Consider the following 23965-nt stretch of genomic DNA (forward strand, 5'->3'; position numbering starts at 1 on the left):
GTCACCGCAAGCCCAGCAACATTGTGGTTTTTTCAGATTGCTAGAGGTGCCATCTTGATGGTTTTGGATAAGATCTGAAAAACTCTGGTTTACCAGGCAGAGACTCCTGTTCTCAACCTCTACTTTTGCCCAAAGAAACACTTTCTTTTCCTCTGTGCTGAGCCACCTTGAGCTGGGAGTGGGGTAACACAAGTTAACTTGTCACCACCACTGTGACTGCACTGGGTCAGACCTAAAGCCAGCAGAGCTCTGGGTCTTGCTCAACGCCCACTGCCACCACTACTTAGCAAATTCTTATGTTTTCTAAGGCTTTGGACCCTGACAGAAAAGCCAGCCAGACTTGTATACTTTCTTAAAGGGTGGCAAGTTTCACCAGGCCCCAGCTGGGTCCAGAGGTACAGTTTGCAAGAGAGGGTCTGGGGTCAAAAACCTTACAATTCAGCCTGGTATTCTAGTAGTGCAAAAGAATGATGATAGAATTGATATTCATACCACGAGATGTAGTCCTTCTTACTCTCCTCTTTCCACAGGCAGAAGAGCCTCATTCCATGGTCATCACCACCATAGGCCACAGAAAACACTGCAAGGCTACCACCCATGTTCCCTTAAGCCAAAGGTCAGCATGTGGTAAATATCTGCCTAGCCTGAGACTCCCGATTCAGAGCAGTGGGCTCCTCTGTAGCCCAGGGAAGGCCCAGATTTTCCATCCATGAGCCAAGATCTGGAATCAAGGATTCCAAGAGCCCAGCTGGTGCTAAACCCCTTTGTCACCACAGCTGATGTCTCATGCCCCTCAGGTCCACTGACTCTGAGCCTACTTCAACACCAGGACTCACCTGGAAGTTGTAATCCTTGTTTCCTAGACTGCCTTTCAAGTTTATTTGGAGGTCTAGAGCACTTAAGCCTGCAGTACCAAGGCTTGTCTAAACTCAAGTTCCAGCTACTGGAATTGTTGACCTCTACCTGGCTAGCACTAGTTAAAATACTCTTTCCATGGGCAGACATCAGTTGAGTCTAGCCTGAGTTTGATTTCTGCCATGACAGAGCAGCACTGAGTTTCAATGAAATACAATTGCTGCTCTTTTCCTCTCCTAAATATGTAGGTTCTCACTGCAATGTGGTTGCTGGTAGAGAATAGTGGAGGAGTGCTGTTATTTATTCAAGGCTGTCTTTTCTACCGTCTTTAATGCCTCTTTAATTGATATGAAGTTATGAAGTTAAAACTTGGTACTGTGAGTGCTCTCCTAATTTTGGGGTTTTATAAAAGTGCTTTGTTTGGATTTGTAAATAAATTGGTGTCCTGTGGGGGACACAAACAGTGGAACTTTGTATTTGACTACCCTGGTTCACTCTTCTCTCTGGAGATATTTTTTATAAAGTTTTGTAACAAAATAGAGCAGTAAACAGCTATATGGATACTTGTTACTCTTTACTTCTAACATGAAAAATAATCATTTTAACCATTGAGAATATAAAAAATTTTGTGGGAAATTAGACATTATTACTCAGGTAGCTAATTGATATAAAAATTAGTGTAGTTGTCCCCTGTCTACCATAAATACTACCACTTAATGATGTCTAAGAAAATGATAACTTTTATATATATCAGATTTAAATTTTACAGAAAATTTACACCTTAAAGGAGTAAAAGTTGTCATAATTATGTTAATGTTATTGTTACTTTAGTATACTTACCAAGATATTAAATTCATCACCAAAAGTAATATATTTAAAAATTTTTTTAAATTTTATTTTGTTTTTGCAAAAAAGATAATTTGCTTTTTCAGCATAATATATTTTGTAGAAGATCCTACTACCAAAAGTAAATATACCTGATATGGTTTGGCTGTGTCTCCACCCAAATCTCATCTTGAATTGTGGTTCCTATAATCTCCACATATCAGGGGCAACACCAAGTAGAAATAACTGAAACATGGGGACAGTTTTGCCTATACTGTTCTAGTGAAAGTGAGTTCCCACAAGATCTGATGGTTTTACTAGGGGTTCACCCTTCACTTTTTCTCATTCTCTCTCCTGCCACTCTGTGAAAAGGTGCCTTCCACCATGATTGTAAGTTTCCTGGGGCCTCACCGGCCACATGAGTCCATTAAACCTCTTTTTTATTTTTATTTTTGGTAAATTACCAAGTCTTACATATTTCTTCATAGCAGCATGAGAACGAACTAATAAAGTAAATTGGTACCCGGTAGGTGGACACTGTTGTAAAGGTACCCGAAAATGTGGAAGCAACTTTGGAACTCTGTAACAGGCAGAGGTTGGAACAATTTGAAGAATTCAGAGGAGGACAAGAATATGCAAGAAAGTTTGAAACTTCCTAGAGACAAGTTCAATGGCTTTGACCAAAATGCTGACAGTGATATGGATAATAAAGTCAAGAATGAGGCAGTCTCAGATGAAAATGAGGAACTTGTTGGGAAGTGGAATAAAGGTGACTCTCGATATGTTTTAGCAAAGAGACTCATGGCATTTGATTCCTGCCCTAAATGTCTGCGGAACTTTGAACTTGAAAGAGATGATTTAGGGTATCTGATGGTGAAAATTTCTAAGAAGCAAAACATTCAAGTGCTAAACTGAGTGCTCAGTTTTATGTATTCACAAAGAAACGGTTTGAAATTGGAACTTATGCTTAAAAGGGAAGCAGAACATAAACATCTGGAAAATTTGCAGTCTGACAATGCAATAGAAAAACCATTTTCTGAGAGGAAATTCAAGCCTGCTTCAAAAATTTGCATAAGTAATGAGAAGACAAATGTTAATTGCCAAGACAATGTGGCAAGTGTCCCCAGGACATGTTAGAGATTTTCACAGAAGCCCCTCCCCTCATAGGCTCAGAGGCCTAGGAGGAAAAAATGGTATCATGGGCTGGGTCCAGGGCTTTGCTACTTTGTCCAGTCTTGAAACTTAGTGCCCTGCATTCCAGCTGTGGCTAAAATGGGCCAAACTACAGCTCAGGCCACTGCTTCAGAAAGGTCAAGCCTGAAGTCTTAGTGATTTTCATGTGGTGAGGGTGCTGTGGGTGAAGAGAAGTCAAGAATTGAGGTTTGGCAACCTCCACCTAGATTTCAGAGGATGTATGGAAATGCCTGGATGTCCAAGCAGAAGTGTGCTGTAAGGGTGCAGCCCTCATGAAGAACCCATGGTAGGAAAGTGTGGAAGAGAAATGTATGGTGGAGCCCCACACAGAGTCTCCACTGGGGCACTGCCTACTGGAGCTGTGAGAAGAGGGCCATTGTCCTCCAGACCCCAGAATGGCAGATCCACTGACAGCTAGTGCTGTGTGCCTAGAAAAGCCACAGACACTGAAAACTAGCCTGTGAAAGCAGCTGGGTTGTGATTGTAACCTGCAAAGACATAGGGGCAGAGCAGCCCAAGGCCATAGGAGTCCACCTCTTGCTTCAATGTGACCTGAATGTGAGACATGGAGTCAAAGGAAATCATTTTGGAACTTGAACGTTTAATGCTGCCCTACTGGATTTCAGACTTGCATAAGGCCTGTAGCCCCTGTGTTTTGGCCAATTTGTCCCAATTAAAACAGATGTATTTTCCCAATACCTGTACCCCAACTATATCTAGAAAGTAACCTGCTTTTAGTTACTTTCATAGGCTCATATGAAGAAGGGACTTGCCTTGTCTCAGATGACATTTTTGACTTGGACATTTTGGCAAATACTGGAATGAGGTACAACTTTGTGGGAATGCTGCATAATTATGGTTGTGTTTTGACTGTGAGGACATGAGATTTTGGAATGTGTAGGGATGAAATGATGTGGTTTGGCTGTGTCCCTACCCAAATCTCATCTTGAATAATAATTCACATAATCCCTTTGTGTCATGGGAGGGACCAGGTGGAAATAGTTGAATCATGGTGATAATTTTCCCCATACTGTTCTTGTGATAGTGAGTGAGTTCTCACAAGACCTGATGGTTTTATAAGAGGTTTCCCCTTTGCTTGGTTCTCATTCTCCCTCTTGTCACCCCATGAAGAGGCACCTTCTGTCATGATCATAAATTTCCTGAGGCCTCCACAGTCATGTGGAACTGTGAGTCAATTAAACCTCTTTTCTTTACATATTGCCCAATCTCAAGTATTTCTTCACAGCAGCATGAGAACAGACTAAAATACTACCTATTTTCCACTGGGAAATTTATTGTGGATATGACCAAAATCTAAATTCTGGGCTCACAGAAAACTTTTTAAAAAGGTATTTTTTTACTGTCTTACATTTTATAAAATTCTAAGCTTATGTTTGACATAATCATCCACTAGAATTCCTGTATGAATGAAACATATAAGTACTAGATTTCAGTGAAACAACTGTTCAATTTGAAACATAATCAAAGGTTTCTGAAAGAAATGAAATAATTTGGAAAAAGTTTTTATTTTGATTTTATTTTTTGTTTTTGTTTTTGTTTTTTGAGACGGAGTTTCACTCTTGTTACCCAGGCTGGAGTGCAATGGCGCAATCTCGGCTCACTGCAACTTCTGCCTCCTGGGTTCAGGCAATTCTCCTGCCTCAGCCTCCTGAGCAGCTGGGATTACAGGCATGCGCCACCATGCCCAGCTAATTTTTTTGTATCTTTAGTAGAGACGGGGTTTCACCATGTTGACCAGGATGGTCTCGATCTCTTGACCTTGTGATCAACCTGTCTCAGCCTCCCAAAGTGCTGGGATTACAGGCATGAGCCACTAAAAAAAAGTTTTTAATAGTAGAGATTTTTCATGTTCCTCATAATTTTTAATAAGAAAATTTACATTTTATTATATAACTGTTTCTGCTGAAGCTGCTTCCACTCTTGAAAATATTTTGAAAACAACGTCTAAGCTTGTAAGCAGTATCGAATACCATCTATTTTTTACCCTCAAAAGTAATTTGTGTTGTTTGTTACCTTATATTTGTCATCGTGACTTCTTTTTTCTGCTTTTTTTATTTACTTAGTCTGATCTGAAATACTTTCTGGTTCCTGTATTAACTTACTGACAATGAGAATGTTGTTGAAGTGTGGTTTGTGCCACTAGTAGTTACTCGCCATCTTGAGTGGTAGCTTATCTTCTGGCCCTAATAATTTTTCCCCCAGAAGCACAGAATGATGGTTCACAGAAAAGACAAAAGGTTAAAAATAAAGACAAAATTTATGTGAATAAGAATCTTAATTATTATTATTTTTGCTTTGAGCCCTGCTCCTCAAATATTTTCCTGTAATTAAACAGAATAAACAATGAGCACTTTTCTTTTCAGAAACATTTTAAATTGGCAAACAGCCATTTTGAACAACAGGCACATTCTAGGCCTTCTACATTGACATGAGGCTGCAACATGTCCAGCAAAGAAGCAATACTGCACATTTTCTCCCAACCACAGAAACTTCACTCTTTTCCAAGAAAATCTATCTTGTAGGCAAATAGTTAACTCTGAAATCTCTGGCTTGAGTCAAAAACTCCCTGATTTATAAAAATAAAATACTACTAATGCTTGGCATATGTTTAAGCCTTGTCCTTTTAAATGAGATTAGAAAGATAAGTAGACACACACACACACACACACACACACACACTAGTGTTGAGTTTTATAAGACTATTTTAAACATCTCCTATATGCCTATTATATATCTTAAGCTCTTGGCCTTCAGTTCCCTTTGTACAAGCTTAATAACAATGTCATATAAGCATGTACATAGATTTATTGTAATTAATCAAGAAGATAGGCAGCCTAACAGCTCTAATTTCTTAACCTCAAGTATCTCAATTTATATTTTAATAGGTATTCATTTCTCTACAGATTAGATAAAGGCAATATAATTTCTCATCAAAGTTGTGATATATGTAGACAGATATAGATATGTATATATAATTATTATCAAATGAATTCAAAATGCATAATATTTCTCTTTTTGTAAAGACTTTTTTTAAAGCAAAATTCCAGGATGACTGTAAAATTGAGATAAAGTTATGAAAATTATACATATACATATATCTGTGATATTACTAACATCCATTATTTACACACTGTGATATTTCATCTTTTTTTTTTTTTTGAGATACAGTTTCCCTCTTGTGGCCCATGCTGAAGTGCAATGATGTGATCTTGGCTCACTGCAACCTCTACTTGCTGGGTTCAAGCGATTCTCCTGCCTCAGGCTCTTGAGTAGCTGGATTACAGGTGCTGCCACCACACCTGGCTAATTTTGTATTTTTAGTAGAAACAGGGTTTCTCCATGTTGGTCAAGCTGGTTTCAGACTCCTGACCTCAGGTGATCTGCCTGTCTTGGCCTCCCAAAGTCCGTGCTCAGCTGTGATATTTCTAATAAAAGTGTTTACATACTGTGATATTAATGAAATATCACTGTGATATTTCTAATATCCAGTGATTATACACAGTGTTTACACACCATGATATTAATGAAATGTCACTGTGATATTTCTAATATCCAGGGTTACACACAGTGCTTACACACTGTGATATTCACAAACTATCACTGTGATATCTCTAATATCTAGAATTTACACACAGTGCTTACACACTGTAATACTCATGAAATATTACTGCTGTATTTCTAATATCCAGTATTTACACTGTGATATCAATGAAATATCATTGCGGTATCTCATGTGTGCAACTCTTATAACAATAAAATATCGCTGTGATATTTCATTAATATCAAGTGTGTCAACACCGGATATTAGAAATATCACAATGATTTTTTAATATCCAATGTTGACACACTGTGATATTAATAAAATATCAATGCAATATTTCACTGGTAATGAAGTATCGCTGTGATATTTCTAATATCAAGTCTTTACAAGCTATGATTCTCCTAAAATATCACTTTGATATTTCTAATATCCAGTGTTTACACACTGTAATAGCAATAAAATATTGCTGAGATATTTCTAATATCCAGTATTTACACATTGTGATATTAATAAATATCAGTGATATTTCCAATATTCAGTGTTAACACACTATGGTATGAATGAAATATCACTGTGACAACTCCAAAATCCAATGTTTATGCACAGTGATACTAATAAAATATCACTGTGATATTTGTAATATCCACTATTTACATCCTGTGATATGAATGAAATCTTGCTGTGATACTTAGAGTATCCAGTGTTTACACCCTGTGATATCAATGAAATCGTGTTGTGATATCTACAGTATACAGTGTTTACACTCTGTGATATTAATGAAATATTGCTGTAATATTTACAATATCCAGTGTTTACAGTCTGTGATATCAATAAAGTGTCACCATTATATTTATAGTATCCAGTTTATACCCTGTGATATCAATGAAATATTGCTGTTATTTATAACATCCAGTGTTTACACAATTTGATATCAATAAAATATTACTCTGATATTTATAATATCCAGTGTTTAAACCCTATGATATCAATGAAATATTGCTGTGTTGCATAGCCACTCCGACTAGCAATATCCTCAACTGGAGTGCTACATTTGTTACAATCAGTAAACCTACTTTGTTACTTCATAATCACCCAAAGTCCATAGTTCATGTTCATATAGGGGTTTCTCTAGGTGGTGTACTTACTGTTTAATGAAGTATATCTGCCATTATAGTATCCTACAGAATAGTGCCCTGCCTTAAAACTCCCGTGTGCTTTGCACATTATTTCCTTTCTCCCTCTGAATGCCTGATAACCACTCACCTATTGACTGTCTCTAAAGTTTTGGTTTTTCCAGAAATATCATACATTTGCTATACTATAAAGATGCAGCTTTTCAAAATGGCTCCTGTCACTTAGTAATATTCATTTATGTTTCTTCCATGTCTCTTTATGGTTTGTTAGATAAAATTCTTTTAAAACTCAATGATATTTCATTGTCTGGATGTGCCACTGTTTATTAAACTATTCACCTACTGAAGGATATCCTAGTTGCTTAAAAATTTTGCAATTTTTTAAGGCTGCTAAAAACATTCCTGTTGCAGGATTTTATGTGGATAAAATATTTCAAAGTATTTATATATATATAAAAAGTGCTATTGATGCATAATACAGTAAGAGTATGTATAGTTTTAGGCCAGGTGCCATGGCTCCATGCCTGTAATCCCGGCACTTTTGGAGACCAAAGTGGAAGGATTGCTTGAGCTTAGGAATTTGCAACCAGCCTGGGCAACATGGTGAAACCTTGTCTCTACAAAAAAAATACAAAAGTTTGTCAGGTGTGGTGCTGCATGCCTATAGTCCCAGTTAGTTAGGAGGCTGAGGTGGGAGGCTCACATAAGCCAAGGGAGGTTAAAGCTTCAATGAGCTGTGATTGCACCACTGTACGACAGCCTGGATAACAGATTGAGATCCTGTGCCTCCCTGCAAAAAAATGAGTACGGGTAGTTTCGTAAGACACTGCCGAACCTTCTTCCAAAGTGAAACCATTTTACTATTTTCCATTCCCATAATAAATGAGAATTCCTGAAGCTACATATCCTCACCAGTATTTGGCATTGTCAACACTCTATATTTTTGTCATTTTAATAGATACGAAATGGGATCTCATTGTTCTGATTTGCAATTTTCTAATTATATATATTCTGAGACATATTTATATATGATTTCTCATTTACATCTTACTTGGTAAAGTTTCTGGGTGTCCATTTAGTTGTTTTGCTCATAGTGTACCTGGGTTGCTTATTTCTTATTTTGGAATTTCAAAAGTACTTTGTACATTTTGAATAACAATATTTTATCAGCTGTATCTTTAACTAATATTTTTGCTGAGTCTGTGGCTGTTTTCATTTGCTTCACATTGCAGAGCAGGAGTTTTTCATTTTAACAAAATGCAACTTATCAATTATTTATTTCATGGATTGTGCCTTTGGTGTTCATGTAAAAAGGCACTGTTATCCCAAAGATTATGTAGGCTTTCTCCAAAGTTATCTTCTAGGAGTTTTACAGATTTTTGTTTTACACTTAGGTCCATGACCCATTTTGAGTTAATTATTATTGCTGTGAAGAGTATAAGATCTGTGTTTAGATTCATTATTTTTTATGATAATGTCAAGTATTCTAGCACCTGTATTTGAAAAGACATTTTTATCTATGCATTACCTTTGATCCATTATAAAAGATAAACTGACTATACTTATGTAGGTCTATTTCTGACATCTCTATTCTGTCTAACTGATCTATCTGACTATTCATTAATCAACACCACACTGCCTTGATTATTTCATCTTTATAGTAAGTCTTGAAGTCAGGGTGTGTCAATCATGCAACTCTGTTCATTTCCTTCGGTATTCAGTTGGCTGTTAATGGTCTTTTTCTTTTCTATACAAAGTTAAAATTAGTTGATATTGACAAAATAATTTGCTGTTATTTTGATTGGTATTACATTCAATTTATAGACCAAATGGTAATGATATCTTGACAATATTATTAATATTAAATAATATTCTTATCTCTGTCTTTATTTATTTTGCTTTGATAGCTTTCATCCAAGTTTTACTTTCCTCATATGAATCTTGTACATATTTTGTTATATTTACATCTATTTCATTTTGAGGGTGCTTATGTCACCGGTATTGTGTCTTTAGTTTCAAATTCCCATTATTCACTGTGAGTTTATTGAAAAGGGATTTAACTTTGTTTATTCACCAAGACTCTGTAACTTAACCATAATTGTTTATTTCTTCTGAGAATTATTTTTGTTCATTTAGTTTTAATTCTTTCAGATTTTCTACATCGATGGTGATGTCGTTGGCAAAGGCACTTTTGTTTCTTCCTTCTCAGTCTGTATGTAGTTTTTACTTTACTTTCTTGTCCTAGTGCATTAGCTAAGAAATCTATGATGCTGAAAAGAAATGGTGGAAAGAGGAAAATTTGTTTTGTTCTTAACTTTGTGGGAAAGACTGTAGTTTCTTAGCATAAGGTGTGATGTCAACTGCAGAGGCTTTTTAGAAGTATTATTTATCAAATTGAGTAAGTTCCCCTCTCTTCCTGGTTTCCTTAGGGTTTTTATTAATAGTGATTATTGGATTTTCTCAAATGCTTTTTCTGCATGTTTATTTTTAACCTGTTAATGTAAAGATTAATTGATTTTTTAAATGTTGAACCAGCTTTGTGGCCTAGGAGATCCTATTTGGTCATGTTGCATACTTATTTTTATACATTGTGGAATCCTATGTTTGCTTGAGAACTTTTGCATCTATATTCATGAGAGATATTAATCTCTAGTTTTCTTTTCTTCTAACTTATTTTTTAGTTTTGGTATTGTAATAACACTGTCCTCATATTATGAGTTAGATAGGATTCTGTCTGCATCTACTTCCTGGAAGAGATTGTAGAGTTTTGGCATTATTTCTTTCATAAATGTTTAGTATATTATGTATATTGTTTACTCTTCATGTATTTTGCGATTTTCATGCTTATTTTCTGTTATTGATCTCCACTTTAATTTTTGTATGGTCTGAAAGCAAAATCAGATGTTTTTCATTCTTTCAAATTTGTGTTTTTATGGTCCAGAAGTGATCTATCTTGGTGAACATTCCATGTGCACTTGAGAATTTATTGTGATTGCTGGATAAAGCTGTTGACACATGTGCAGTACATTAATGTGATTGATAATATTTCTTAGTTCAACTCTTTCCTGAATGATTTTCTGCCGGCAGGATATCTTAATTTCTGATAGAGTCTTGTTGAACTGTTCAATGTTAATAATAAATCTAGTGATTTTTCTCTGCATTTCTACCACTTTTTGCTTCAGACATCTTGACACTCTGATTTTTAGTATTATATATGCTCTTGAAGAATTGACTCACTTACGGTTATAGAGTGTCCTTCTTTGTTACTGATACATTTCCTTTCTTTAAAGTGTACATCATCTCAAACTGCTATAGCTTCTACTGCTTTATCATAATAATTATGAAGCTATATTATAATAATATAATGTTTATTAGTAGTAGTACATTATATTTCTCTTCATTCATTTACATTTAATTATATGTCCCTCTATATTTAAAGTGAGATTTTATAGAAAACATATACTTCAGTGTATACAATATATATTTTGATTAACTCTAAAAACTCTTATCTTTTAACTGGTGCATTTAGTCTGGGTACAGTGGCTCATGCCTTCTAATCCCAGCATTTCGGGAGGCTGAGACCATAGGATCATTGAGGCCAGGAGTTAACAAGCACCCTACAAAATAATAATAATAAAAAAACCTGGCCACGGTGGCTTGTGCTTGTGTCCCAGCTACTAGAAAGGCTGAGGCAGGAGGATCCCTTGAGTCCAGGAGTTTGAGATTGCCAGTGAGCACTCCAGCACTCCAGCCTGGGCAATGAAGTGAAATCCTGTTTCTAAAAAATAGATTTAATAAAACTCCCCAAAATGAGTAAATCTAGACCACTGACAATCAAAGAGATTACTGATATATCTGGATTATCTTCTACCATATTCTATATTGCTTTTAACTTGCTGCCCTTGTTCTTTGCTTCTATTTTTGTCTTCTACATTTTTTCTGCTTTTTGTGATTTTAATTGAGAATTTCATGTTTTGTTTTTCTTCTTTCTTGGCATATTAGATGTACTTCATTTACTTTTTTAGTATTTTTCTTTACGTTTGCAATATATATTTACAAGTAATTCATGTATACTTTCAAATACAGTGTTTTTTCATAGGTAGTCTTAGTGCCTTATAATAGGAAAATAATCCTAATTCCTCCCTCCTTTTCCTTGTAACATGGCCGTTATTCTTTTCACTTATATATACACACATGTAAGCATATATAATGGAATATAGAGTTGCTATTATTTTTAATAAATTGTTATATGTTAGATTAATGGAGAATAAAGAAAATAAGAGTTTTTATTTTACATTCACTTGTTTCTTTTGGAGCTTTCTTTCTTTATATAGATCTGAATATCTAAATCATATTATTTGTCTTCTTCTCTAAAGATCTTCTTTTAACACGTCTTCCAAAGCAGATCTAGTAGCAAAAAATTTTATCATTGTTTGTTTACAAAAGTTTTTATTTCTTCTTCACAATTGGTGGGCAGTTTTACAGGGTAAAGAACTCTAGGTTGATTTTTTTTCTGTTAACATTAAAATGTCAGTCTACTCTCTTCTCGCCTGCAAAATTTCTAAGGAGAATTTGAATATAATTCTTATTTTTGTTACTTCACAGGTAAAATAGTTCTTATTTTTGTTTGTCCCCTCTGGATTCTTTTGGGATATTTTCTTAATTTTTATGTAATTGATAACAATATGCTTAAGTACAAAGTTTTTGGGGGTTTTTGTTGTTGTTTTTTATTAATCACAGTTGATGTTTTCTGAACTTCTTGATTTGGTGTCTGGCATTAATTTGGAAAAATTCACAGTTAATATGCTTTCATTACTTCTATCCATCTTTCTTCTCTTTCTGGTATAGGTACTAAATATACATTATACTTTTTCTGATTGCCTCACAGTCCTTGGATATTCTGTTCTTTTTTTTGTCAGTCTTTCAGAAAAGATTATTTAACTTTTTGGTTTACAATATGAATGACTTCTATTTCTTTTGCTTACCTATTTTTTTCTGACTAGAACTTTCTGTATTACGTTGAATAGAGTGGCTAAAGCAGGTATCTGTCTGTGTCTTTTTCTCTGATGTTAGAGGAATGGCTTTTAGTTTTCCACTGAGTATAATATTTGCTGTGGATTATATATATAAATATATATAGAGAGAGCCAAATTTATATATCTTTTATTGTGTCTAGGTTTTTTTAAGTTTTATTTTTTAAGTGTTTTGATCATGAAAGCATGCTATATTTTGTCAAGTGGTTTTCTACACAATTTCAGATAATTACGAGTTTCTTTTTTTTCTTTTATTCTGTTAATGTGGTGAAATACATTGATTATTTGCTGTATGTTAAATCATTATTGGGTTCAAAAAAATAAATGCTACTTGATAGTGCTAGGTAATACTTTTGATAAGCTGCTAAATTTTGTTTCCTAATTTTTTTGAGAATGTTTACAAAGATATTCATAAGAGTTATTGATCTTCAGTATTTTCTTCTTATGGTGTCTGTTTTGACCTTGGTTGTTGTAGTGTTGCTGGCCTCATAGAATATGATAAGAAGCATTCTGTCCTCTTTAACTTTTTGGAAACATTAGAGAAGGATAGGTGCTAGTTATTCTTCAAATGTGTGGCAGAATTTATCTGTTATGCCACCAAATCCAAGACTTTTCTTTGTTAGGAGACTTTTTATTACTGAAACTATCTTATTACTAATTATGTCCATTCATATTTGCTATTTCCTCATTAATTATTTTTGGTAAGTTTTGTGTTTCTAGGAAATCGTTGGTTTCATCTAGATTATCTAATTTTTGTCATATAATTGTTCATAGTACACTTTCATAATTATTTTATTTCTGTAGAAACAGTAGTAATGTCCCCACTTTTATTTCTGATTTTAGCAATTTGAGTATTCTCTCATATTCTCATTTAGCTAAGGATTTGTCAACTTTGTTAATCTTGTCAAAAAATCAGACCTTAGCTGGCATGATGGTTTTATGACCTGCAGTCAAACCAGGTAGGTCAGATTATTCTTTTATGACCATTTTTTACATAGCAGTGCAAGCAAAGGGAAAGTAATCTTTGTAGGTTTTATAGCCAGCTTTGGGGAAAAAAATGTTCTGGTTTCTATGACCTGCATTAGGGAAAGGGATTCTAGTTTCTATGGCTAGCCTTGGGAGAGAATGTGACTGAGAGACAGGAGGGCAGAGGAATGTCAGAGAAAAATTCTTGCTTTTGAGGCTGCTTCTGAGGCCCTCATTTTAGGGTATTTTTTTGTTTTCTGAGTCCCAACACTATCTTTTGATTGGGAATTCTAATCCATTTGCATTTGAATATTTACTGACAAGAAGGGACTTACTTGTATCATTTTATTCTTTATTTTCTATATACATTAAAGGTCTTTTGCCCTTTTTCTGATTATTTTTCTACTGAAATATTTAAATTACTTTCTCATTTACCTTTGGTGTATATTCTATAGTTATTTTCCTTGTGGTTACTATGGAGATTACATTTAGCATTCTAAAGTTTTAACACTGATTTTGAATTTGTAGCAGTTTAACTTCAGAAACATACAAAATCTCTCTTCCTTTATTGGTTCTCTCCTCACCCCTTTTGGCTGTTGATGTCAAAATTACATTTTTATACATTGTATGCTCCAAAATTATAATTGATTTGAAATCATTAGTCTTTTAAACTATGTGTAAATAAAATTTGAAGTCCAAAATCAAAATTAAAATAATGTTAGCTTTTAGGCTAATAATTGTTGCTTTCTAACGTGTTAATTTCTTAAGATATGTAGCAAATAAGGTGTACATTTTGAAATCTTTGTTAGAATAAAACTAGTTTTTATAATTGCCCATATATAGGCCCTACTGGGGTGCATCCCTTGTCATGCAGCTTTAAGTTGTTGTGTAGTGTCCTTTCATTTCACCCTGCAGGAATTCACTGACCATTTCTTGGCGAACAATTCTAGTAGTCACAAACACTCAAAATTTTAACTACAAATATCATAGTTTCTTCCTCACTTTTTTTGGAAAGTTTTGCCAGATATAAAATCCTAGTTTGAAAGTTTCTTTGGGATTTGAAATATATCTGCACATTACCTTCTTGTCTGCCAAGTTTCTGATGGGAAATTTACTCATAAACTTATCAGGAACACTTGTATGTGATAAGTTGCTTTCCTCTTGCTGCTTTCAAAATGATCTCTGTCTTTGGATTTTCTGCTGGTGTGTTGTTTTTTTTTTTTTTTTTTTTTTTTTTGAAAACATCACTTTTATTAACAATTAAGGGCCATAATGGACAGGTCCACAGAACAAAAATAAAACGATTCTAAGACAACGGAGTACAAAATACAGCATACAAGTTAATACTCTTCACCCTCATCCTCTCCCTCAGCACTATCTGCTCCAACCTCCTCATAATCCTTCTCAAGGGCAGCCATGTCCTCACGGGCCTCTGAAAACTCTCCTTCCTCCATCCCCTCACCCACGTACCAGTGAACAAAGGCACGCTTGGCATACATCAGGTCAAACTTGTGGTCCAGGCGAGCCCAGGCCTCGGCAACAGCTGTGGTGTTGCTCAGCATGCACACAGCTCTCTGTACCTTGGCCAGGTCTCCACCAGGCACCACAGTGGGAGGCTGGTAGTTGATGCCAACCTTGAAGCCAGTGGGGCACCAATCCACAAACTGGATGGTACGCTTGGTCTTGATGGTGGCGATGGCAGCATTGACATCTTTGGGAACCACATCACCACAGTACAACAGGCAGCAAGCCATGTATTTACCATGGCGAGGATCACATTTCACCATCTGGTTGGCTGGCTCAAAGCAAGCATTGGTGATCTCTGCTACAGTAAGCTGTTCATGGTAGGCTTTCTCAGCAGAGATGACAGGGGCATATGTGGCCAGAGGGAAGTTTGATTATAATGTATCTTTGCACGGATCTCTTTTAACTTCATGATATTTGGAGTTTCTTCAGCTTTTCGGAAGTATATATGCCTGTTTTCATCAAATTTGTAAAGGTTTTCACCATTATTTCTTTACATTTTCTCTTTTCTCTTTTTCTGTTCTTCTAGGATTCCCACAATGAGTATGTTTGCCTACTTGATGGTGTCCCACAGGTCTTTTTGACTCTGTTTCTATTCAATCATTTTTCCTTCTGCTCTTCAGACATTGATTTTTCTTATACTATCTTCAATTTTGTGGATTCTTGCTTCTGAAAGTTCGTATCTGCCATTAAATCCCTGCAATGCATTTTTTTTTCAGTTGCTGTACTTTTCAGCTCCAGGTTTTTTTTTTATTGGTTTGTTTTCTTGTTAATTGTTGTATGCTGTCTCTGTGCCTGAGTTGCAAACTTCCCATCTTCTAAGGTTTTTGTTTTCGTGCCTGTGTCTTTCCCTGGGCATGCAGATACATACTCTAATGTTCCCTATATATAGCATTCCTTTTGAATGCCCTGTTTCTTACACTCTTGCTGCCCAAACAGAAAAAAAATCTAATGAGGGAAAATAAAGTATGCTAGACCTTTAAATTCCCTCGAAGTCACTTGTAAAAAATAGAGGAAGGTGAAGTAAGAATGACTGCCCACTTTTTGTTCGTGTCTCTAATCAGAATCAGCAATCAGTTATCACAGCACAGATCACTAATATTTGAAGGGCAAAGTTCTTTTTGCCCTATCTGTCCTCCACAAGCTATGTTCAGGTTGCTCTAGAAACAAACTCACAACTTCCTGCTACAAGGCTGGACATGGAGCATCAGTGCCTTCTGCTGTGCTAAGATTAAAATTGATGGAAATTAACAATTAGCCTTCCAAGCCTTCCCCTGAAAGTTATAAGAACTCAGTAGATTCCATAATTCCAAAGTGGATACATCAGACAAACTCTATTTGTGCAGTTTTTGTCTAGACAAGGAGACAGATTTCTGTTGCTCCTATTCTTTATTATTTCCAGCATTCTTCTTAACTAGGCTTTGAAGGTAAGCTGTGCTTTTACCTTGTCACGCTGTGCTTTATTCTTTTCTGCAATATGGGAAGGTGCAGGGCAGAGACTTATGTTATTTCAGTTAGCCTCTAGATTAAGGTATTATTTACATGTCCTTTTGGCATATGTCTTACTCCATAATACTGATGCAGGCTTTTTTGTTCCTTAGTTCACCTAAAATCCATGTTCTTGTCTCATGACCAGGAAAAATTAGGCATGTGGACACACTGAAGGCTGAGGAGGGAGGATTTATTAGGCAAAAATAAATCTCTCCGAAAAATAGAGGTGGGTTCTACCAACAGGCTCCCACCTCACTGATTGGATACCAGGCCACCACACATGAACTGAAGAGGCCAGGCTCCTCCCACTTCATAAGGTGTGATATCCTGGTGGCCCCACCCATTCCCCCAGTGCATGTGGGCCTCCAGTCTGCAGCGAGCATGCCCCTGCAAGACTTTTTGCAGCTTCCCTTATCTGGAAAAAAAAAAAAGTGGTGTAAACACTTGTCAGGCAGGTTAGAGATTTTCCAGGAACCCTTCTTTATCTACTTAGGCATTGGTGTGCCTTCTGCATCTATCAATACTATAAAAATAAAATTTAATAATTTATAGAAATATCAGTCTTAAAATAATCCTCCAAAAACTTTTTTTGTTACTGTTGAGACAGTGCCTCGAGTGCTGCGGTGCAATCTTAGCACACTGCAACCTCCACCTCCCAGGTTCAAGTGATTCTCTTGTCTCAGCTTTTCCCAAGTAGCTAGGATTACAATCATGTACCACCACACCCAGATAATTTTTGTATTTTTACCAGAGATGGGGTTTCGCCTTGTTGGCTGACTGCTTTTGAACTCTTGGCCTCATGCTTCAGCAAACTTCAGCACCCCAAAGTGCTGTGATTACAGGCAGGAGCCACCATACCCGGCAAAAACCTTTAATATAACTATATTACTAACTAGATTACAGTCAGAAAATACCAAATAGCAGACTGCTTATTCAAATTAAGAAACAGGCAAGTTATTGTTAAAATGAAATTTGATTTGGATTGCTTTTTTCTATATACTTAACACTTGCTTCACACAGTTAAAGGTTTTAGTCAATTGAAATAAACAGATGAGTAAAATTATAGAAATGCAATTAACATTAGAAATCACCCAGGTTAGGCTTCTCGATTTGTCAATGAAAAACAAATGAGGACAGGTGTTAAAATACTTCTATAGTGTGTGCACACGTGCACAGAGACACACACTGTAAAGGTATATGGTTATTTCCTAGAAATTCTGTCTCTGGCATCTATTCCAGAGGTCTTTTTTATCACACACCATTAATTATAGTTTTAGATAATAACTGGAAAATTACGTGTGTCAAATACAGGGCTTGGTTTAAATAGAAAAAAAGAGAAATAACATCAAACATAGAAGAAAATAAAAATCTGTCACTAACATACATAAAAACATCTGATTATTTTGAGTAGGTAGCCTACCATATGGCAGACTCTTAATAAATGTTTAATCATAGTAACAATTGCAATAATAGGAGCAACAAATAACAATAATTAAAGCAATCTACCACTGACTGATTTATCTTTCCTAAAATTAGAATAAATGTGAGCCCACTACCAGAAGGGCTGTTGAAGGTTGTGATAAAACATTGAAATTTCTGAAAGACACATTCTGGTAAATAGTTATTAAAATATTTTTATTATATGTTGTTACTGTTATATATGTGTGTATGTATATATACATACATACAATATATATATACACACACACATATATACAAACACACACATACACACACACACACTCTCTTATTTTATTTGTAAAAAAACTCCTATAGAATGACAAATATTTATACCACTTTGTTTTTGGTTTTATCTTGTTTTGTTTGTTTTTATTTTTCTCATATGTTCTTCATGGGGTGAATGGATTTAACACTGCTGAAACAATTATGACGGGTGTTCAAGTTGGAGCCAATTTGGAGGTAGGTATAGAGCTTAATACAGTACAACTGGCAGAAGAAAATTAATCTCACCAGGCAAATTAGACTACCATAACTCTGAAATGAAACGGAACCTAGAAAACTAAAGCCATAGAAAAGCAGGGATGTGGGGTTGGTGGGGTGGGTTAGGTGCAGTGGGAGGAATGTAGATTCTTGGATGCTGCCAAATGTTGAAAAAATGAGTACTTTAAGTATTATAGAGATTCTATCCTTAACGTTTTTACTAACATTGTTTTTCTCACATGCATTAATCTATTTAACACTCTATCCTCCTATTAATCTGTCTCATTTTTTAAATGTCCAAAACAACTTGCATACATCAGTATACTTCTTCTTAAACACTGAGCTGCATGCCTCTTTTGAAAGATCAGGTTCACTTTTCAGTAGTCAAATATTTTCTCAATTAAATTTTTAATAGTTATTGGACTATTTTTTGTTCTGATATTATAGGTAGATATGGGGTAAAGTACTTGGCTGCAGGAAATCATATTTTTCTTGAAGAATTTAATAGGCACATTTCAAGATTAAATTTTAGTTACAGTTAACTTGACAACCTAACAATTAACGATTTTCATGGCCACGTGTGGTGGCTCATGTCTGTAATCCCAGCACTTTAGGAGGCTGAGGTTGGCAGATCACTTGAGAGCAGGAATTTGAAAACACGCTGGGAAACATGGCAAAACCCATCTCTACCAAAAATACAAAGAGCCCAGTGGGTGCTGAGCACCTGTAGACTCAGCTACCTAGGAGGCTGGAGTGGGAAGATTACTTGGGTCCAGAAGGTCAAGGCTTCACTGAGCCATGGTCCAGCCACTGCGCTCCAGCCCTGGTGACAGAGTGAGATCTCCTGTCACACAAACAAAAAAGAAAAAAATCCCAGATATTTATGTTACTATAATGTAAATAAGAATTACTTTATTAACACCAACTATAACATATGAATAGTTCCACCAATCTATTGAATTTTCTTAATATTTTATAATTTACTTATTTCCTCAAAATCTCTGTGAATAAAATTTGGCAGAAATCAATTAAATTTTACTTATGTGACAAATAAGGCAGAGAAAGAAAATATAGAGTTTGTAGTTCAGTGGTTGGAGAATTTCAGACTTTGGACTAGAACCTAAAATCTGCATCATGGAAGCCCAGAAATAATTCACTTCATGTAAGGTAATGTGCGTGTCCATAAACAATGTATAGTATATAAAAGCACATAGCCTAACAACGGTCTAACAAATAAAGAAATGCTCTATAGTTGTATAAACCAGATAATTTTCAGGATAAGCTTAGTTTCAAAACATTAAACAAAACTTTTCTTACAGCATTATGCACATTCTATTTTGTATATTTATAATTTGAATACAAGTTGTATTTTCCTTATTGGACTATACATTCCCTGAAAGTCAGGGAAGTAAAAGGAACTAATTGTTGTTGGTCACTTGGTTTTAATAGATGTTTAGTATAGATTACGCTAATTTCAACTTACTTGAAACAGTTGCTATTATGTTCTTTTTCAAGTAAGAAGTCTGTTGGTCAGAGCTTAAATAACACAGTCAAAATTATATTTGTAGGAGGTGGAGCCAAATGGCCAAATAGAAGACCCCACACTGATCATCCCCACTGAAAGGGCACCAATTTAACAACCATCTACACAGAAAAAGCACCTTCATAAGAACCAAAAATCAGGTGAGCACTCACACTACCTGGTTTTAACTTAATATTGCTAAAAGATGCACTGAGGAGTGTAGAAGACAGTCTTGAATCACCAATACCATCCCTCTCCTATCCCCTGAAGCAGCCACGTGATATAGGAAAAAAACCTCTGCTTGGCAGATGGAGAGGACAGGGATTGTGAGATGTTGCACTGAATTGAGTGCTCCCCTGTCACAGCAGAAAGCAAAAGCAGGCTGACCTCAGCTGATGCCCACCCAAAAAGGCAGTATTTAAACCTTCCCTAACCAGACGGGAATCACTAATCCCATGGTTCTGAACTTGAGTTCCAGCATCACTTGCCACCATGAGTTAAAGTACTCTGGGGCTCCAAATACACATGAAAGACAGTCAAGGCTACAAGACTACAACTCCTAGGTGAGCACAAGTGCAGAAATATGCTCAAAGCCAGAGGACTGAGACACCAGCTAGCGTGGCTAAGGAATTGCTTGTGCTCCACCATTCTCACAACCCCATGCTGCATACCTTGTGGCTTCAAAAGAGACGCTTTCCTTTCTGTTGAGGAATGGAGAGAAAATAAGACGTTATCATTTGGATACCAGCTCAGCCACAAAAGGACAGAGCATCAGTCAGAGTCATGAGGCTTATTTTCCAGGCCCTAACTCCAATATGACATTTCTAGATACACCCTGGGCCAGAGGAGATGCTGCTACCTTGAAGGGAAGGACACATCACCTGCAACTAAACAACCCTTGGTCCCTGAATAACAAGCAGCAATACCCAGGTAGGCATGTGGCAGATTGGGTGAGATTTTGAGACTGGCTGTCTTCAAAACCTAAGACTTGGCACACTCCCAGCTGTTGTAGCTATAGGAAAAATTCCTTCTGCTTAAGAAAAGTGGAGGGAAGAGTAAAGAGTATTTTGTCTTGCACCTTAAGAACTAGCTCATCTACAGAGGTGCGGAGCACTAAGCCAGCTCTTGAGGTTCCTGATTCCAGGTCTTGGCTCTTAGTTCTTGGATGGTATTTCTGGACTTGCCTTGTGCCTGATGGGAGCCCACTTCCCTGAAGAGTGAGTTTCATGCCAGGCAGCATTCACCACAGCTGACTTAAGGGTGCTTGGGACTTAAATAAATATCAGCAGCAACCTGGCAATACCCTCCATGGGCCAGTGGTGGCAGTGACAATGGGTAAAGCTCTTCTACCTGTGGAAAGGGGAGGGGTGAGTGGGAAGGACTGTGTCTTGTGATTCGAGTGTCTGCTTAGCCAGAGTAAAACAGAATAGCAGGTAGACTTCTAAGGTGTTTGACTCCAACCTTTGCTCTTGGACAGAATCTCTGGAACTACAAAAGACCTGGGGAAGTTTCCTTTCTTTAAGGGAAGGACATAAGCCTTGCTGGCTTCAGTGCCTGCTGATTGTAGATCACCAGGGTGTCGAGCAAACATAGGCAGTAGCCAGATATTGATTACAGTAGGCCTTGCAGGAAACCCAGTGCTCTTCTGGCTTCAAGTCTAACTCAGCTCAGTGACCCATTGAGGGTGGCCATGGGGGTGCTTGTGTTACTTCACTTCCAGCTCTGAACAGAGAGAGAGAATCCATTTGTTTGGGAAAAAGTAAGAGAACAAGAGCCTCTGCCTGGTATTGCAGAGAATTCTTCCAAATCTTACTTAAAGCTATCAAGATGGTACCTCTAGAAGTTTGCTAGAACCACAGCATTACTGAGGTTGGTATGACCCCTAATACAGATACAACTTAGAATACAAAATCCAAGTCATTTATAATACTAGGAAAGCCTTCCCAAGAAGTATGAGTAGAAACAAACTCAGACTCTGAAGACTACAATAAGTATCTAACTCTTTAATGGCTAGACACAGATGAAAATCCATAAGCATCAAGACCATTTAGAAAAACACAACCTCCGCAAATGAACAAAACTTGGGAACCAGGGACAAATCCTGGAGAAATACAGCTATGTGAGCTTTTAGACAGAAAACTCAAAATAGCTGTTTTGAAGAAACTCAAAGAAATTCAGGATAACACAGAGAAGGAATTCCATATTTTATCAGATAAATTTTAAAAAAGAGATTGAAATAATCATAAAGAATCGAGCAGAAGTTCTGGAGTTGAGAAATGGAGTTGATATAGGGATGAATACATCAGTCTTTTACTAGCAGAATTCATCAAAAAGAAATAGTGAGTTTGGAGACATGCTATTTGAAAATATATAGTCTGACTAGAACAAAGAATAAAAACAATGAAGCATGCCTACAGGATCTAGAAAATAGCCTCGAAATGGCAAATCTAAGAGTTAGTGAGAATAAAGAGAAGCTAGAGAAAGAGATAGGAATAGAACATTTATTCAAAGGCATAAAAGAGAACTTTTAAATCTAGAGAAATATATCAATATCCAAGTATGGAAAGATTTTAGAACATCAGGCAGATTTAACCCAAAGATTACTACCTCAAGGAATTTAATAATAAAACTCTCAATGACCAAGGATTAAAAATAATCCTAAAAGCATCAAGAGAAAAAAAATAACATACAGTGGAGCTCCAATACGTATAGCAGCAGATGTTTCAATGGAAACCTTATAGGACAAGAGAGAGTGGCATGACATATTTAAAGTGGTGAAGAAAAAACCTTTACCCTAGACTAGTATATCTGGTGATATTATCCTTCAGACATGAAATCTTTATTTATAAAGGATTTTCCACCAAAGAAAAGCTGACTTCTTATCCAACAGGAAATACCAAAGGGAATGCTTCATTCAGTAAGGAAAATATGTTAACAAACAATAAGAAATCACCTGAAGGTGCAAATCAAACTGGCAATAGGAAGTACAGGGTAAAACACAGAATATTATAACATTGTAAATGTTGTTTGTAAACTACTAAGTAGAAAAACTAAATGATAAATCAATAAAAATAAGTCCAACCATATTTCAAGACAGAGAGTAGAATAAGATATAAATAGAAACAACAAAAATTTAAAAAGTGAGGCAATAAAGAATTTTGATTAGGTTTTTATTTGCTTGCTTGTTTGTTTATGCAAACAGTGTTAATATTAGCTTAAACTAATAGATTATAAGATAGTATTTCCAAGCCACATGACAACCTCAAATCAAAAGCATACAACAGCTATACAAAAAATAAAAGAAATTAAACAATGCCACTAGAAAAAATTACCTGTGTGAAGGAAGGAAACAATGAAGAGAAGACCTGACAATAACCAGAAAACAAATAACAAAATGGTCACAGTAAGTCAAATAACATTAAATGTAAATAGACTAGACTCTCCAATCAAAAGACATAGAGTGGCTGAATGGAATAAAAATGAGAAACAATAATCTGTCCCCTTTCAGAAACACACTTCACCTAAAAAGACACACACAGATTGAAAGCAAAGTCATGGAAAAAGATATTCCATGCCAATTGAAGCCAAAAAAAAGCAGGAATAGTTATATCACACAAAATAGGTGTCAAGATAAAAACTATGATATGAGAAAAAGATGACACTACATAGCAATAAAAGGGTTAATTTAGCAAGAAAATGTAACAATTTCAAATATATGTGGACCCAACAGTGGAGCACACAGTTATATAAAGCATATAGTACTGGAGCTAAAGAAAGAAAGAGACACCAGACCAATAACATCTGGAGACTTCAACACTCTGCTCTCAGCACTGGACTGATCTTCAGACAGAAAATCAACAAAAAAGTATCATATTTAACCTACACTGTAGACTAAATGGATCTAAAATATATTTATAGA

The 23965-nt window shown here is 35.9% G+C and overlaps 1 protein-coding gene and 1 long non-coding RNA gene across 2 annotated transcripts; one reads left to right on the forward strand and one right to left on the reverse strand.

The window, feature by feature from the left end:
- Nucleotides 1-529: 529 nt before the first annotated feature.
- Nucleotides 530-23351, forward strand: LOC144578072 (uncharacterized). Its single transcript, XR_013523148.1, has 4 exons — nt 530-616; nt 18487-18503; nt 20093-20207; nt 20875-23351. It is a non-coding gene; the product is annotated as an uncharacterized LOC144578072 (long non-coding RNA).
- Nucleotides 14777-15451, reverse strand: LOC100401661 (tubulin alpha chain). The gene has a single exon (XM_035265199.3). The coding sequence runs from the start codon at nt 15353-15355 to the stop codon at nt 14909-14911; it is 447 nt and encodes a 148-aa protein (XP_035121090.2). The 5' UTR covers nt 15356-15451; the 3' UTR covers nt 14777-14908.
- Nucleotides 23352-23965: the final 614 nt, after the last annotated feature.

Source organism: Callithrix jacchus, chromosome 10 (assembly GCF_049354715.1).
Source record: "Callithrix jacchus isolate 240 chromosome 10, calJac240_pri, whole genome shotgun sequence".
Taxonomy (NCBI): domain Eukaryota; kingdom Metazoa; phylum Chordata; class Mammalia; order Primates; family Cebidae; genus Callithrix; species Callithrix jacchus.